The following is a 19,272-nucleotide window of genomic DNA, read 5'->3' on the forward strand; positions in this document are numbered from 1 at the left end:
AAGAAGAGGAGGATTTTAAAGTGCATTCTTGACTTAGTTTCGATTCGGCAAAGAAAGGCAAAATGTGTAGGGTACAGGAAAAGAGACAAAATTAAACTGCAGAAGAATTAAGTTGGACCGAGTGAAAGGGAAGTTATGTGGCAAATAAGTTTTTGACTGGACCACAGCTAATTAATACGGGGATCTAGTATGCGTATGGGAGCAATGCTTATTTTAAACTCCCCCATAACTGGGAGGGTAGCTGCTATTTAGGCATAGTGTTTACTTGTGTCTAACACGAGGATGATATGAATGAAAAGAGTAAAAACAAAATTGTGGCGAGGGCAAGGCTTAGTGCTGGGCAAGTGAGAGAGGATATATTTGAAAGTTGCCTACCCATGTAGACAAATTGGCTATCAACACAACAGGAGCCTTAAAAAGCATTAATAATGAGCTGGTAGCTGTAAGATCTATGGTTATGCAAAACAGGCTAGCTTTAGATGTATTAACGTAAGAGGATGAAGTCTATTGCAGGCTAAAGGTTCAGCAATGCTGCGCATGTATGTTTGAGAATAGTAATCAGATTAACAGATATGTCTCTAACATTAACTAACATCACACGGGAGTTAAAGGTTCTTGAAGAAACAGGTGCTTGGGAATCAGCTGGGTCCTGGTTTAGCAAAATTGGAAAGAGTTTTTTAAAGATTTTTGAAGGGTTTGTAACCTAGGCTAGGGCATATTAAGGTGGAAAGTAACCCATATAATTATTTTAATGTGCTTATTGGTTTAAAAGGAAAGGGAACTTACCCAACTGAGGACGAGAATTAACTCTATAGATTCATTTGTAAAAAAAATGTGAGGGTTAGATAACCATCAGTGAGGAATTGAGGGTGCGTTTTATATAAAGTCAAGAAATTAATATAATTCATAATGAATGTGCTAGCTTTAACAAAAATAAAAAAGTTTAAAATGCAAAAATGTGTAATAGGCCTCAAATGGCTACAGTAACATTGCTTGTAAAGCTGACTTGACTAGAAATGTCAAACATGCATTAAAGGTTTATTTCCTGACTTTTCCATGAACATGTTTTTTTTTTATAATAAATAGTTTCAGAAATGTTTTTATATATTTCTGCAGTGTTTCTACTTACCCAAATATCACAGTTAACGTGATTCGTTTTGAGCGTTTAATGAGGTAATGAAGAAGCTTGTATATAAAATACAGCATTTAAACTGAACATGACCTCTTTTAAATTACCTGTTTCATTCCCAAAGGATGGCATTGTGCAAAATGTATTCTTTTAAAATACAGATGTTGCAGCATTTACATAGATCGTTGTTAGAAATGAATAACATTTACTACATTAAAAGGTAGTCTACCTGTGGGAAAGTAGACCTGAATGAGAAAGTGATCTATATGAACTTAGAATTGCTACTATATAGTAGCAAAACATTGCTGTCTTTGGACTATTGTATTTTGGCGAAAAGAGGAGGTATCCTGTTCCCATGAAAGCATTGAATGCTGATTTGAGTCGGAAGAAACAACATGTTACAAAGCTTCAGAATGTGATGTCTATAATAATGCATTTTCATAGAGAATCTTAACTCCACTTTTCCAGCCCACTTTTTGCTCTGCGTAATTCCACATTGCTCTGGTACTCTATTGAGTTTCTTTAACCTCTCTTTATGAGAAGTTCTGCTTTGAATTATTTTTCATCTATTGAGCTAACTTTATTGCTGTAGCTTAAGGTTTTCTCTCACTCTCTCGAACTAGAACTCTTTATGGGTTCTGACTGAATCCTTTTACCCGATTCTTAGAACAGAGATTCTTTCCTTTATGGAACGTACCTAATGCATTTTATTGTGATTTTTGTTTATTGATAATATACAGATTTTTAATAAGATTCTAAGTACTAAATGGAGGATTTTAACTTGTAATCACATAAAGATGAGTTTCTAAAAAGAATTAAACAATATAACCCTATAACTCATAACGAAATGGCTGAAAATAGAATAGTGATTATAAATTTATGGGATGCATTGTTCCTGAGCTTCTCTAAAACAACGGCAAAGATCCATACGAACAACCAATATAGAGTGGGAATTAGCTCGTGTGATGGTAAACAGATTCTTTTTTACGGAGAACTGATTCCCGCTCTAGCAAACTTGGCAGCAGGAGGACGTTTTACGTTACGAGATGAGCTATAAATGATTACCCCAAGTTAGAGTAATGCCCAAGCCCCATTGCACAAAGCCCAGAATTTGAAGACTGACAAGGTGTGGTTTCGAAGGCCTTTGCTGTATTGAAGGTGTGATTAATAATAAGGTTATGCATTGTGATTATTGATGTGCTTTTCATGAAGTATTGGTGTACACATGCTGAATAAAATTGGTGATTATGTGTTTATTGTGAAGAAGTTGCAGGTATTCTTTTACACGATTCTTGGAGTAGGGATTCTTTCCTTTATGGAATGTGTGTAATGCATTACAATCGCGATTTTTTGGTAATTGATTGTATATTGATTTCTAATTAGAATCTAATGACTAAATTGATTAATTTAACTTGTAATCTAATACAGATGATTTACTAAAAGATTTGAATAAAACCCTTTAACTCATACCCAGCTCTCTTTATTGACTTAAAATAGAATTGTGATTATAATTTATGTGATGCATTGCTCCTGGTCTTCTCTAAAACAATGGCAAAGATCCCTACGACTGGCCAATATAATGTGGGAATTAGTCTATGTGATAGCAAACTGACTCCAGCAGGTGTCGGATTTCTTATGTTGAAGAGAAAACAGAATGAAAAATTTCCTTGTAAACACGAAGGAAAGTTTCAATTCTATTAAGGACTCGGAAGCGAGGATTATGCTCTGCTTTATTTTCCAGAACCAGCAGTACTCAATATTAATACAAAAAACTATCTTTCCCATGGAACCTCGGAAAACATCAACAACAGAGGTGAACCAATAGGCAGCGTCAGGCATCCTGAAAGGCACCGGGCTGCTGGGATACGTCCTCTTTCTTGTCTGCGACCGTCTGGCCTTCATCGAATTCCACTAGTCCGTGTTAGCAGGCTCGGACCCTGCAAGAAGCCAGAAGATACGAAGATGAACCTGAACTTTCAAACTTTGGAATCTTGTAGAACATACCATTCACGGACAGCTTATTTTAGGATACGGTCATATGTGATGTTCAATCAGAACTCCTGTGTAACTAAATACAACATTGCACAGAATCGGGACAAAACGGTGCTCATACTTATCCCATAAGAAGAGGCAGGACGCTTCCAGGCCCATATGTTCGTGTCAATGGGTGGGAGTAATGACTGATAGTCTCAGGAAAGCAACTCTGGGTGGGAATAATCCTCGCCTCCGAGTCATTAATAGAATTGAAACTTTCCTTCATGGTTACTAGGAAATGTTTCATTTTATGGCAGGACCGTAGGCGAGGATTATGCTCGTTCAAAGCTTGTCAACCACCAGGAAGGCCATATCCACGACTGGTTTGAAATAGAATCTCTTGAACATGGTGTCCGAGGACAAGTCTGCGGCATAAATGATATCCTCAAGGTGAGGGCTGAGGGCAAGGGCTTTGGAGGCCACTGCTCCTCGGACCAAGTGGGCACCGAAGTGCGAGATATCAATGCCTGCCTCCTGCATGACCCATCTGAGCCATCTTGCTATGGTGGGCGAAGAAACTGCCTTGAAGGGTTTCCTGAGAGATATAAGTAACTAGTTATCGCCATGGGGGCGATGCACGTCCGTCATACTCTCATAAGCTTTCAGACTTTGAAGGAAAGTGGCCATCCTAGAGTAAATTTCAGGAGTGACCACCACCTTACCAGCGTGAGCGGGTCGTGGGCATTCCGCCTTCGGGTAGGCCCTGACCTCTTTCTCCAGAGGTTTCCTCAGGCGGCTCGCCATAAACTGAGTGACCTTATCAGCTGGAATCCGCTCCATCGAGCGAGGGTGAAGAAGGTCCTCCGGGACCAACATGTCAGAGGGAGTATCCACACCTCCCGTAGCAGGGTGCCAGGGCCGGGAGGGGCCCGCTTCGTCAGTGGGGCAATCATCACTGGCATCATCCCCCCAGCATGCAGGGAAGAGGGAGCAACTTCCTCCAACACTCCTGAGTGTTCCGGGAATGGGTGTGAAAGAAAGGCGCTCTTAAGGCATTCTAAGGCGCCTAGATCAACAGCCGACACCGGTTTGTGTTTCGGAGTGGGAGGGGGAAGATGGCCCTTTGAGGTAGGGGGCGTCCGCATGGGAATAAGGCGTGTCTCAAAGGGGCCCATTGCTGCCACGACTGCCTGGTGGATGGAGGCATCCACAGTCTCACAAAACTCGTCTTCCAGGGGCAGGACCTGCAGGGATTCTTCAACTTAATCCCCCTCTATGACAGAATCAAGGCTTACCTGCTATTGGCACTCTGCCCTAAATATTATGGCGAACCTAGGGTTCTAAGGGTTTTTGACAGGCTTGAAGCCCTGAAATTTTGTCCGTGAAGCAAGGGGATTAGGGGGCTAAGACCCCTGGGGCCAACTCACCCACTGGTTAAGGGGTTAAAATTACGCCTGGGCCGGGCCCCAATATGATAGCCGAAATAAGGTATGGCAGACCTGTGAAAAAACGGGTGTCGAGCTAATTACAGGTGAGAGCCTTACTGTAGGACAAACACAGGGTAATACAGACCCGTTTAAAAACGGGCGTACAGGCTGTTCAAGAGTTGAACTACAGACCTGTAAAACATGGGCGTCTGGCGTCCAGGCGGCATGGGCTGCTGCTCGGCGGGGAGCGCGTTACTGACAGGAAGGATTCTCACAGGAAAGAACTCGCCTCCCCGAGACGCGGCTTGCACAACACACGCGCCCTCTAGCGGCCTTCCGCCGCAATGCCCGCTATGCGACACACCGCGAATGGAGCAATGAGAACGCTCCCGTGGGCTGAAAGGCTGTGGCGAACTTGCCACTTCAGAAGAAGAATAAAAACATTAACATACAGCTATGAGTCAATATGCATTAACAAAGAGAAGGAACATAGAAGAAAATTTACTTAACTGCTGGTGGAGCAGGAAAAGAAAGAGGAAGTATCCCAGCAGCCTTGTGCCTTTCAGGATGCCTGGCGCTGCCTATTGGTTCACCACTGTTGACCTTTTCCGAGGTTCCATGGGAAAGATAGTTCTTTTGTATTAATGTTGAATACTGCTTGTTCTGGAAAATAAAGAAAGCAGAGCATAATCCTCGCCTCCAGTCCTGCCATAGAATTGTGGGAGTACTGTGAAGATGTCAGCAATGAGCAGAGAAAAAAGAAAAGAGACTATTTTGAAATGGACCATGTTTGATCTAAAGGTGAAGTGGTGATGCAATAATTCCAAAAACCATTAGAGCAGAGGTCTTCAAACTTTTTGATGCCGAGACCCCCTTGTCAAACTTTTTTAGGCATAAGGAACCCCTTCTAGAACCTGGTACTCTTCATCCTCGACAACTATCAACAACCATAAACACCCCAAATTCCCACAGCAAACCATTTTTACGGTGGGGAAATATTAAACTGTGTTTAGCAAACCAAAGGAGAGTGAGCGTGGGGGTGTAGCTAAAAACAAAGGGCCTCATTTATGAGTAATTGGCGTAGTGCAGCGCTGAAAGTCTTCTTGCTACGCTGCCCTATACCGATGTGAAAGGACTGGAAGGCACAGTATTTATGAAATACAATGCTTTCCTGTCCTTTTCCCTTGCGTTGGCGCACAAATTGCTGCATAGCACCAACATAGGCAGGAATGTTTTTAGGCAGGATTGTTTTTGTACAGGAAGGGGCAGATCCCTTCACAGAAACAATCCCGAGAGGCATTTTCCTCTCTATGAGCTGCAGAATGCAGCACACATGGAAAGAGGAAAGAACAAGTAGAAATGAAAAAAAAAATCCTCGTCAAGCCTCTGCTGGGCAGGCGTCCATTTTTGGAGCTGCCCCAGGTTTACTTGATTTTGTAAATACGGGGCAGCATCAAAATCCATGTGTGTTGCATGGGAACTTCACGCAAAGCCCATGGAATACCTCCTTGACGCAGAGTAAAGCAATGCAGTGACTTGTACTGCTATGTCTTACTCCATATCTGTGAGGCCATGAAGGGTGACTTTACACTGCCTCATAGGTATGGTTGAGACTCTTGCACCGCCGGAGCGTAAAAAAAACTGATGCTCTAGCAATGCAAGCCGCTCATAAATAAGCCCCAAAATAATCTGTACGTTTTTTAGGTCTTTCACCATCAGGTATCTCCATATAAAATAATGGGCAGCGGAATTGTTACCCGGTGGGAAATGCACTGTAGTACATTATGAAACCTCTATTAGTTAATGCACTACAGAGTGCTATGTTTAACCAGTGAGCCACTGAATTAAATCTTGATTGGTGGAGTGGAGAATAGTGACGTGTATTTTTAGTGCTACGAAGTCACAGCCTAGGACAGTCAGCACTGTGAATATGTAAATCATTATTTTATATTTGCATATGCAATTTAGTTGTTTACATAAATGTCCCATTAACATCTCTTTAAGGGTACTATGGGATGTGTAAATGCAGTTAAAATTAAAAGCAAGCACTTCACAGCCCAGTTGTTAACTCTTTGCACTACCACTAAAAAAAAAACAAATCTTTGTCGTCATCAAAGCTTGGAGTGATTTGAACAATTTAAGCCAAGCCCTCTAAACACTTGCGGATTAACTGAAAGGCACATTTGCACTCCATTGAGGCAAGCAGGCACCCTGGCACAAAAGCTTTTCACACCACAAAACACTCAATTGATTAAACTTCAGCTGATAAGGATCCAAATCAAAATCAAATGTTTTCAATTGCAGGCACAAGTTAAGCTGGGGAATGAGCGACCCCCTTCCAAGGCATCCACAGCCCCTCTGGGGGTAGTGCCCCACAGATTGAAGACCTCTTCATTAGAGGGATCTTGGTGTAGCGCTTTTAATAAAAATGCACATCTGTATTAACACTGAGAGATTAACGTTACGAATGTAAGATATTTTACTGAGAAACTGTTTACTTTAACATGAATAATGTAGGCCTCTATTTCAAACCTGTTTTTGTCCCCATGCTATTCCTGCACACCCATCTTTCTGTCCTTTACACACTGTGCATCAAGCATAGAAAAAATATTGTGTGCAATGTTTTAAACACGGTCATTCTCTTACACAACATGATACTTCTTTCTCAAGCTTCCTTCTCTTGCCGACTTAGCAAACTGAATGCTTTCTCAAGGCTTCAACTATTTGGGACCACAATGTCATTTTCATGGGAACTTAACATTGATTTGAAATAGAATTTGTATTAACCAAAAGATGTCACAGAAGCATTGTGGATAGAACTGTACTGTTAGAACTGTACTGTAAAGGTCTGTGGGACAGTGCTGACGTGTCTGATTTACAACCTATTAAATGAGCTGCATTACACTCCATTTTGCTATTTCATGATTTGCATTTTATTCTAAACTAAATTCTTTATCTGACAAATAATTAACGCCTTGCCATTTGTAGGTCTCGCCTAGCGTTGCAGCACGCATGCGTTGCTCGCTCTTCGAGAGCTAATGTGATCAGGAGATTTCAGAAGGGGACTTGAAGCCTCGCCCATCATTTTCATTGGGAAGCGTCAGCGTTTATGCTAAACGCTGGCTTCGCATTGAAAAGAATACCTCTTGGTTACTGCCCCGTCTCCCTTTTGCACGGCCCATCCGGACTGGGTCGTCTGCTTCACGGCTGTAGTGAAGCAATTTCTTATCTTTGGGGGCGTGTAGTGGCGGATCATGTTTCCTTTTATTACTTAATGCCAGGCAGGCATGCAGCTCAGAGGCGCAGGGGGTCACAGGGAGGACAGGGGGATCCCAGAATACTCTGGGTGCTTTTCCACCGAGGCAGTAGCGAGTTCATTTTTGCATCGCGCTTTCACTGAAAGTGAAAGCGCGATGCAAAAATACACACGCTGCTGTTTGCGTAATGGCAACAGCTTGTGCTGAAGTATGCGGTATGGCCCACAAATATTTAAAACACGTCCATGCTGAGGTGAACCACTTTCTCGCCTGACTTTTGTAGTATTTTAGGATCTCGCACTCGCAGTAAAGAGCTGCGTGTCCGACGCTTTGGAAGAACAACTGAGAATGAAGGAAGGTATCCCCCTCTTCAAAGTATGCAGTGGGCGTGCATTTTCCATGAGCGTGTTTTGGACAGAGGAGAGCCTTGGCTGCTCGTTATCAGCGCTCTGGCTCCAGCAGGGCGGGATGGTGGCCGGGCAGCGGAGCCATGCGTGGGTTGGTCAAGTACAGGTTGCCAAGCAGGAAGGAGGAGGGAGGGGCGGCCGGTCACCCCTCGTCTTCTGGGAAAGGAATGCAGGGCCCGCTCCATCAGCGTGGTATGTCTGTGTAAACATCAGTAGACAGCCTGCATGGGCTGACAGACTGCAGACCTTCGCCTCTTTGTACAAATCATTCTTCCCGCTATTAAAAAAAAAATACTGCAAGTATTAATATTATATGGACGTTTCGTGGCAGCGTGTAGACATGTAATCCCTTCTCTTTTGACCTTGAGCAGAGTGAGGTGAGGAGTGCGCATACACGCAACGGCAGTGGGGGCAGCACGGTTTTTGTGCATTGTCTTCTTGGCTGACGTGCTCCTTTCTCTGCAGGGGAAGGTGCCGTGTGCTCCTCTGATTCATGGTGATATTGATAAAGTGATGCGTAGTCTGGGGAGCACTGGAGTGAATCGAAGAGGCGGTTCGTTATTGTAGCCTTGTCGAGGGAGAAAAAGAATGAGTCATGAAGGCTGTGTATTGTGTAATTTAGATTAAAAATCAATACAATACAAGTTTACCTACCTACCTACTACATGAACAGAAAGTAGTGCTGAGGGTCAGAATGGGGCATATTGGCACAGCTGGGAGCGTCTTCCATTGCAGTAGATGTAGAGGAGGACAGAAGTGCACTGACAGTACTGTTACTGTCCAGTACAAGATTAGTTGTGGTATTTCAGGTCAAGATTGAGGTGCACTTGGGGGGGCGCTAGGTGGCGCACGACCAACATGGCCGCGCGCCTGTAAGGCTCCTGCCCGGCTAAACGGGACTCTAAACTTTATACCCATCCTGAGGCGAGGAAACTCACGTCTCAACGCACCACCGGTTGGCGGAACCCCTACTACGTCTGACGGTGGGGCGCTGGCTGGCTGCGGGAGCGGCTTTCTGATATAATTCTGCCGAAGACACTGAAGGGCCTAGTGGACGGCAGCTAACGGGCCGCAAGCAAGCGTCCTGCGTTACCTGGGCCGTGCGCGAGGCCGCTGGCCGGAGGCTGAGCACGCAACGCGGCGGGGGACCCTGATGCAACGAGTCGCGGCTGTTATATGAGCTAAGTGTCCGGATTGCTGAATGCGGCTGCAGTGGGCGCGGTCATAGACGACGCGCCGTTCCGCGCGATAGAGCGGCAGCCGAAAGTAGGATTTGCTCGGAGGGAGCGGCGCTCTTCTCGTCACGTCCTGCTAGTCTCGCCCGGTGCGCCTGGAGGGTGGAGCGCCCGGGCGGCGGGGAATGAGAGGGGCCGCTGCTGCTGCTCCTTGAGTGCCTGGGCTGAGGGATGCGCCGCTACCCTGAAGACGCATGAGGGCTTGCGGTCCTCCAGCTATCATCGCGCCATCCCGGACTGCAAAATACTGAGCACCCTAGCTTGGGGAGACACAGCTAATATCCTCTATCGGCCATTTTGTGCCCCCTGGACCTCGGCTGGACACTGGCATAGCGATTGGACGGGGCTGCCGAGCTGCGTGAACCCGGATGGGAGCATCCCCCCCCCAATGATTGTTGGCTTGGCCCGCAGCGTCGACCCTGGCAGTCCTGAAGCGGCCCTGCACTCCTGCAGCTACTCTCCTGTTGTAACGGGCTGCAGCGTACTGGGCGAAGAAGCGCCCTTGCTTGGGGGAGCACAGCTGTAGCACCGGATCGGCCATTTTGGGAATCCACGACGCCCTGGGCCTCGGCAGGTAACTGGTGCGGCGGAGGGAAGGGGTTGCCGAGCTGGGGGGGGTCCCGGGCGGGAGCGTCCCCCCCCCCTGCGATCCTCGGCTTCTCCCACGGCATTGGTCCTGGCGGCCCCTAAGTCGCCAATAGGAGCGTGGTCGACTTGCATCCGCTAGTGCCCACGACATACTGCAGGGGCTAGCGCCGAATACCCCGCGGCATACTGGCTCGCCCCACACCTGCCTGGGAGAGAATCGAGGATTGTGGGTCTACCCCCCCTTCACGACTCGGCAGCAGGGCTGCTGCTCCCACCCTACTGCGCAATGGGGTAAGCAGACGCAAAACAGTCAAAATTGTCCTTTGGGGCACGCCAGAAGCCGAGGTCTACCTCGCGGGAGAGTACTGGATCCGATGCGCCGGAGGAGGATTGGAAAACCCTCCTATTAGATATGAAGCATAGCCTGACATCTATTGGCGCCAAGATAGACACAATGAATGAGCGCCTGGATACCGTGGTGCACAAACTAGATCAACACGAGGAGCGGATAAAGGAGGCTGAGACTAGGATCTCCCACCTTGAGGACGGAGCGACAACTCGCCAAGGGCACATAACGCAAATGGATAAACTCTCGCGGATTATTGCAGACAAAAACGAAGAGTTGGAAGCTCGCTCCCGGCGGAACAATGTCCGCATTCTTGGCCTGGCGGAATCCACAAATGTTGGCCGCATGGAGCACTTCGTCGAAAAACTGGTGATGGAGCTGTTTGGCAAGGACTCCTTTTCTGCGCATTTAACAGTGGAAAGGGCACACAGATCATTGGGAGCCCGGCCGCCCCCGGGTGCTCCGCCACGTCCGGTAATACCTCGATTTTTGAATTACCGAGACAGAGATGCAGTCCTCCGGCTGGCACGAGAAAAAAAGCAAGTGAACTATGAAAATACAGTGTTGGCTTTTTACCCCGATTTTACCCTGGCGGTCCAGGACGCCCAACGCAAATTCCTTGCTGTCAAGAAGAAGCTCCAGGCACAAGATATTCCGTATGCAATGCTCTACCCGGCGAGATTGAAGATCACACATAAGGGAAAGCAGCATCTCTTCCAGAACACGCAGCAGGTGGAGGAGTATCTAGGGCGCAGCCGGCGGGCGGCCTCTGACGGCTCGCGGGCCCGAGGGCGCTCTGGGTCACACTCCCCCTTATCGGACCCGGACTGAGCTCTCCCTGAGGCCTGGACGCTTCGCTGTGATTGACAGAACTGCAATTGGTGATATATTATGTTCTTCTTGTTTCTTCCGCTCTCCTGACTGAAGCCCCGTTTGGCGCCCCCCTGCCGCCCCAGAACAACTGCCCACTATTAGGTGGTGCAGTAGATGGGTGAAAGGAAGGCGGGAGGAGGGCGGTCGTGGGCCTGAGCGCTTCCCATGTGGGCATTCCCTAATTCTTTGATGTTGTGGGTCAGTCAATGTGGGACATTGGCGATTGTTGGGGTGGGGAGGGTATCTATGCACGGCCGGTTGGGGTTGCCGATGTGGGAGTTGATGGGGGACATTTTGGGTATTAGTTATTTGATGTTACCCAGCGGGACACAATTGAATACAGCTATAGATACTGGAAGCACTACACTGAGTTCTGACAGACACCATACGAGATTTCCATAGATTGAGGGCTGCAACATGGAATGTCCGGGGCCTGAATAACCCCAGAAAGAAAAGACAGGTGCTTGGGTACTTGGATCGGCATCACATTGAGATAGCCATGCTACAAGAGACTCACCTTGGCCCCGGTTGCACACCGTTGTTTGCCTCGCGATGGGCGGCGCATCGCTGCTTCTCGAGTTACTCCACCTATTCTAGAGGGGTGGCTATTCTGGTGAAGCGTGGGGTGCCCTTCTCCCTCGGCGGGGTGGTGGAGGCAGGTTCTGTTTGCTTTGGGGGAGACTACACTCTCATGACGTGCTGTTTGCAAACTACTACGGGCCTAACATAGATGACCCTAGCACATTGACCCGACTTTGGAACAAGATTCAGGAGATAGGCAAGACATACATAATATGGGGTGGTGATTTTAACACTGTGTTACAGCCAAGGTTAGATAGATCGCACACCAACCCGACACGCTTTACCTGCATGCATCAGATACTGAATGACATTGTGCAGGGGGGTCGGCTGCTGGATTCCTGGAGATACCTGAACCCCGGGCAGCGGGAGGGTACCCACTATTCGGCGGTGCACTCTACATGGGCCAGACTAGATTATCTGTTCTTTTTTGTTGGGATGGCACATTGGCTGCAGGAAGTGACCCACTTGGCACGGACCTATTCCGATCACTCACCGGTAGTAGCAACACTACAGATTCCACTGCAACACTCTGGGTATACTAGCTGGCGACTTAACCCCCTACACTTACAAGACACTGTGTTTAAAACGGAACTGGAACACGACATCAAGGATTTTTTTGAGCGCAATCTCCAGTCGGTATCTAGTGTGACCACTGCATGGGAGGCCTTCAAGGTTACGGTCAGGGGATGGTGCTTGTCTAAAGGGGGCGGCATACTCAAAACACTGCGTAGAGACCTCTCCAAGCTGGAGGATGAGCTGAGAGCACTGGAACGTGCAGCTGGCGAGGGCTCGGGAGGGGATGGGATTAATGCTGCCATCCGTACCAAACTAACGGAGTTTGGCGTTCTAGCAGATAGGGAGCTTAAATTTCGAGGGAAACCATATGTGGCCCGGCGATATGGGGAAGGAGATAGACCGGGGAAGGCATTGGCCACGGCGATACGACCCCCCCCCGGTTCTCCAATTATGTCCTGGAGATACACGATAGTCAGGGGCGGGTGTGTCGGAATCTTCCAGACCAGCTGTCCACTTTTCGGGACTACTATAAGGCATTGTATACCTCACAGCGAGGCGCTCCACTCAAATTGAACGAGTACCTTGAGGACACTGCAATAGCCTGGTTGGGGGAAAATCAACAAAAATTCCTGAATTTGGAATTGGAACTCGATGAAATTACAGAAGCCATCATGCATATGCAGTCGGGTAAGGCGCCCGGGTCTGATGGACTACCTATAGAATTCTATAAAACCTACGCCCACATACTTGCCCCCATTCTGAAAAACGTCTTCTATACAGCCCTAGAGGAGGGCGAGCTGCCCAGGACGATGCGTGAGGCATTGATAACCTAATTGTTGAAGCCAGGGAAGCCCCCAACGTCTTGTGATTCCTATCGCCCCTTGTCGCTGCTAAACTGCGATACTAAAATTCTGGCTAAGGTGCTGGCCACTCGGCTAGGCCTGTTGATGCAGCGACTGGTTCTCCCTGATCAGGCGGGCTTCGTCCCGAATCGCGCCACATCGCATAACCTGCGGACGCTGGCCGCAGTGCTGCAGGACCTGGATCCCACATGCCCAGCAGTGGCAGTCTTTCTCGACGCCACTAAGGCATTCGACTCCCTGGAATGGGACTATTTGCTGGGCGTGTTGGAGCGTATGGGCATGCCGTACACTCTACTGAACTGGATTAAATTACTTTATGGCAAGCCGGTAGCGTCTGTTCTGTTAAATGGGGCTAGGTCTCTACCCTTCGACATCTCCAGGGGCACGCGCCAGGGATGCCCACTGTCCCCCATCTTATTTGCTCTTGCCATTGAACCCCTGGCGGCGACGCTTCGCCAACATCATAATGACAAAGCACTTGTATATCCTTCCAGGCAACTGCTCATTTCTCTATATGCGGATGACATGACGCTGTACATCAAGCGGCCTCAAGAGAACCTCAACCCTATACTACGGGTCATAACCAAATTTGGTGGTATATCGGGGGTCCAAATCAATTGGTCGAAATCTGCAGTATTTCCCCTGACTGATGTGACGACCTCATTCCCCATGGACTACCCCTTGCGGTGGGAATCGGACGACCTGAAATACTTGGGCATTCATATCTCTAGAGATAAGGAGGTATACATGCGACTGAACTATGGTACAGCTATGGAGACGATCACTGCCAATATTACCAAATGGCTACGGCTTCCCCTGTCCATGGCAGGGAGGATATCACTGATTAAGATGGTGCTTCTGCCGAAATTACTATACTTATTTGTTAATATCCCATATCATCCGGGACGTTTTTTTTTTAGCACACTAAGAACACAACTCACACGACTCATTTGGGGAGGGAAGCAGGCGCGCCTCAATATGGCCACGCTCATGCTACCTTATCACCAGGGGGGTTTGAGGTTCCCGATTTTGAAGCGTATTATTACTGTTCACAAGCACACTTTGCTATTTACTGGTTTCACCCGCCGGCCTTTATGCCCCACTTGGCGATCGAGGATGGCTACATGGCCCCTACGCCCCAGACGGGCTACCTCTTTGCTGCGGGGAGGGAACAGACGCGAGACCCATCAACGGTAGATTGCACTATACGCGCCTGGAGACGAATGGCCTGCCGCGCGGGCTCCTCAGTAATGTACTCACCCAGGGTGGTCCTGGCGTGGAACCCTGCGTTACCAGTAACGGAGGAAGGGGCTTGTCGGAGAATGCTAGATAATCTGAAATATTATACTTGGGGAGACTTATATTTGGCAGGGAGTTTCCGCACGAGCGAACAGTTTTTTGGGGAGCATGTCCCGACTGTACTGGAGACATTTTTGTATGTCAGATTGCGCCAAACCCTAAAGGCGGTGACTCCTGACTTCCCCGCGGAGCCCGACATATTTTCTCCTCTGCATGTCCTTTTGCAAGCGCCACCCCCAGTCATGTTATATCGCTTTTATATAAACACCAGCAGGAGGGGCCGCGGATCCCCCCCTGTCGTGCCCGGGGTGAATGGGATGCAGATTTAGCAGCCCCACTGACAGATGAGCAATGGGAATTTAGTTGCAGACAGACGGTGGCAATTACTGGCAACAGCAGGCTGCGCCTTATCCACTTCAAGTTTTTGCACAGGTTATACTACACTCCTGCTAAATTGCAGAGATTTGGGCTCCGAGACAATGATAGATGTTTACGTTGCGGGCTGGCAGGGGCGGACTTTGTACATCTGGCATGGAGTTGCCGGAAGGTGGCAGAGTTCTGGGAGGAGACGTTTAAAGGTTTGTCCAGCATGATAGGGACTCCGCTGCGGGCGTGCCCCACGATTGCTCTTTTAGGACTGACTAACACTATTACTACCAAGTACAAGAAATTCCTCGCCATGGGCCTGTTATTAGCCAGGAGGCAGGTGGCGAGCAGGTGGGGTAGGGGGCGGGCCCCCAAGTTTAAGGACTGGGTTACATCAATGGCTACATGGCAGGAACAACTGCATGGATACGCGGACCTTCTTCCTGCGAGATCACGGCCCCGGGACATATGGGGTCCCCTAACTACGTATTTGCTGGCCCAGGGAGAGAGGGCGATGGAGGGGATTGTTGATGTCACATTAGAGGTGGGAGGGGAAGAGAGGATTGAAGCCGGAATTTGAGGGATGCAGGCTGGTACCGGGGGACAGAGGTGCTATAACGTCTGGATGTGCTGTTCAACTTGGGAGGTACCTTGACCACCGCTTGGGATGTGATCTGTGGGGGGGTCCTGTAAACAGAGTCTGGGGGCTTTAGCTGCTGGGGGAGAGGGTGTTCTATGTTGCAGTGTTTATTACAAGACAGATTGGAATTGAAGGTGGATGGAGCTCAAAGACATTGAAGTGATCAGTACTTGATTGGACTCTTGGTTCGAACTTAATAGCTGTGTTCTTAAACATGTAGGGACGTGGGAGTTGGATGATTATCTCATCGCGGTTGGGGTGCGATGTAGGGGGGGTGGGGGTTATATATTGCCATAAGTTACATCACAAAGTGCTGTTTATTACGCTGCATCGTGCAATATCTTAATAAAGATTGTTGAAAAACCAAAAACAAAAAGTTTGAGGTGCACTTGCAGAGTAGGTAACAAGTTCATGTACAGATATCAGTTATTTGTGCAGGTACAGGGTGAGGTATGGCTCCTGGGTCGAGTCATGGAGCTTTTTCAGAGCTATGGAGAGGTCTTGACGTGGTTCTTCCATCGCATGGTTTGGGGCCTGAAGAGGAAGGCATTTTGTGCCTGCCTGCATTTCTACCACGAAACCCAACAGTACCACTTTCTGGTTTTTAAAAACCGCTCCATTTTAAAATGTTGTACAGCTGCCTCTGCCCTTCACCCAAATTCTGCTTGTCCTCAAAGTAAAATTCAGAAACATTTAAGTAGCTTAGCCTAGGCGGTCATGTGTGACCTCTTCAGCCAGTTCTGGCTATTTGTTCAGTAGTCCTTGAAAGAAAAAGAAACAAGCATTTGCAATGCAATAGGTCTTGCATTTACGCAAGTTTAAGCTATTGGCATTGTAAATGACAATGCCTTTTATTTATGTTTTAAAAACGAAAACAAAAATAAAAGGCATTGTTATTTGCAATGTGAATAGCTCAAACTCGCATAAATGCGAGACCTACTGCATTGTAAATGCTTGTTCTTTCTGCAATACCTTTACATTTTTAATAAACCTTCATGGTTTCCATTTTAATTATTTTCAGTCTTCATTGCAAAGCCTAATGTGCTTTACGTCTAATTCTGAGGTGTTATTTGATATTAAATTTCCATATTGACCAAGTCCAGTTGTGGAGCAACAAACTCCTTAAAGGATTAACACCTCTCCCGGTTCATCAATAGTGTTTAAGATTGAAAACCACAGTATAAGCACTACATCTGTATCAAAGCAGTCTACATAACAGAAAGACGTGTTTAAAGCACAGCAGACAGTCAAATCATATGCATCTACTTATTTTCCTTGTTTGAACTGAGTAAATATAAGTCCAGATAATTAATCCCTGTGAAACGTGCTAACGTCCTCTTCAAATAGAAAACCCAAATTCATATATTTCTCCTCCCAGTACTCGAAGTATCTAATATCGCCAGAATACAGTCACTTATCTCCTCATTATTCGAAGGTTAGTTAGCATTCCCGGGGGAGGGGATGATCGCAGAGAAACGTAAGAGCTAGACAGCAAGCGAAGAACCACACCTGCACGCGTCCTCTAGAGCCGGGATAAGTAAAGCGTCTATGGTATGGCTGGGCACCTGTAGCACACGATCTTTCTCTCATAGAAGCTTTGCGCCTCCAATAAGCTAGCCCCGGTCACCAACCGTCTACCAACCCGTCGATGCTGTTGCTGTACGCGGGCATTAGTTGGGCTACCTCCTCCCTGTGTCAGCACATTGTGCAGTTGGTTTGGCTGTGACGCAGTAGACCCCCCTCTGCCTTCCCGCGGATCCGGCACTGAGGGCAGGGATTTCAACCGCTCGGGCCGGGGACAGCGGTTCCGCCCCCATCCCAGCAGTGGCGGATTGTAGGGAGGGTGCGCGTCCTCTACCGTGCCAGCCGCTCGGACCCCAACCGCCACATCACAAGAATCGCGTGAGTCCCGGCGCGTGGCCGCTCCTCCCCGCCTCAAGCCCCGCCCCAAGCCCCGCCCACGGAATCCCTGCTGCCGGGGCGTGTGAGCGCCTGCACCCGTGGGAGCGGCTATGGAGGAAGACGAGTTGATGGAGGAGATGATGCTAGCCATGGCAGAGATCCCCGTGAGTACCGCGGCATCTTGGGGAGGGAGGGTTGGGTGCGCCTGGCATGGGTAGGAACTCAAACGTTTTTCGTGCCAAATTGGCCCACAGTCTCTTACAACCATGTGTCCCTCCCCCATAACTGCCTGTGATCTGCGGCATTGTGGACTGTGCCCTCAGGGAGCAGGGTCAGCCTTTCCTCCTCCCCAGTATTCCGCAGGATATTGTTTTCTTTCTGCCCCTGGGGTTTCATTGTAAGCAGCGATAAGCGGTGGTAGATAAGCCTGTCAATTGTTTAGTTATCGGGCTGAAAACTGTAACGCGATGCGCATAAAATAGTTTATTTTGACGCAAAGTTATTACGCTTTGGCAAAACTTGGTGTCTTCGAAATCACGGGAAATTAACTATTGGTCCCCTTGCTGCCGGAAGTTCTTCTATCAGTCGTGGTCTCTGTGCACGTGTCCGCCTATTTAAAAAAAAAAAAAAGTGCAAACACAGCCTTCGTGCTTTAAAAAAAAAAAGAGAAGCTCCTCCGTCTAGCTAATCCGTAGAAAGCAGATATTTCTTATTGCTGTGATTTTATTGAAGGCTACCGAAAATCACAAGGGGGAATACGCAGCACACCAATACAAACAGGCGTTTAAAAGAAGGTATATTGCAAAGTCCTTCGTATAAACGCATAATAGAGGAAGACATGTACTTTATCAATCCCCAGTTATTGTTTCGGCCAAGACAAAAGAGAAAATAGGTTATTCCCAGTAAATTTCTGACAACTGTGAGAATACAGACTTTCTTAGAGACAACATTCCAGATCTGCAAATGCTTCTGTCAGTATGACAATTGACAAAATCTGAAGATGATAATAATCATGGTCCACCTTCAGTTAACGAGAACAGGGTGAATGAATAGCTTGTTCGCCTAATTAAGGTGCAGGTTTAACCTTTAGGAGTTTCTCCGACTAGTTGACTACGCTGCTAGATACCCTATCATCATTACTCTCCAAATAAAAGCTCGGGAATATTATGAAGTGTAAAATAGGGATTAAGAGGCAAGTTTTGATATGAAGTCTTGGCACAAAAATAAAAATCTGATTCCACATCTCTGATTCAAATCTACACCACAAAGATATTTAAGAAAGACACACTCACTAGTCACCACACACATATGAATCATAGAAAATGTTGTTTTGTCTTGCAATGTAAGTTTTTGGGTGACCGCATGTCTTTAATGAATTAATGGTACCAGCTTGTTTAATCAGGATAAATATGTAGATCAAGACACTATTAGCTCCTAGCATCTATTCTAGTGGCATTATAGTGTCATGAAAATCGGGGGATATGCTCACTCCTTTAACTTTGTTCAGGAGATCTACATTTGATTTCAAATGAGTAAGTTACCATTTCAGGTAGTATTAGTAGCTGTGTTCTCCAGTAGCTGACCAACTCTTTGCCACATCATGTATGGACATCCAGGCACCGACCTGACAGTAAAATTTTCTCCCAGGCTAGCCACCTTCAGATCTCTCCTGTCAACATTCCTTTCTATCCTTAACATCACTCAGACCAAATAGAATCTCTCCTTCTAGTTATAAAAGCATCTAACACTGGTATTACATTTCATCCTCTCAGCTATTATGAAAGTTGCAGGCCACCAGCTGTTGTCGGGGCCATGTTATTTTTTTCTGTATCAACAAGTACCAATTCACATTAGTTCTGACATTCTAA

At 47.2% G+C, this 19,272-nt stretch overlaps 1 protein-coding gene across 2 annotated transcripts in view; it reads left to right on the forward strand.

Moving 5' to 3' along the window:
- Positions 1-19,272, forward strand: part of TRIM36 (tripartite motif containing 36) — a 640,592-nt gene that overhangs the window by 131,685 nt on the left and 489,635 nt on the right. Inside the window, exon 1 of one of the 2 annotated variants that reach the window (XM_085632626.1) lies at positions 17,031-17,568. The exons of the other annotated variant lie outside the window; for it this stretch is intronic. Within the exon in view, the coding sequence (XP_085488752.1) occupies positions 17,515-17,568 (54 nt within the window). The 5' untranslated portion in view covers positions 17,031-17,514. Of the gene's footprint in view, positions 1-17,030; positions 17,569-19,272 lie in introns of those variants that run through there. 2 annotated transcript variants of the gene reach the window in all.

Source organism: Triturus cristatus, chromosome 2_1 (genome assembly GCF_964204655.1).
Source record: "Triturus cristatus chromosome 2_1, aTriCri1.1, whole genome shotgun sequence".
NCBI lineage: Eukaryota > Metazoa > Chordata > Amphibia > Caudata > Salamandridae > Triturus > Triturus cristatus.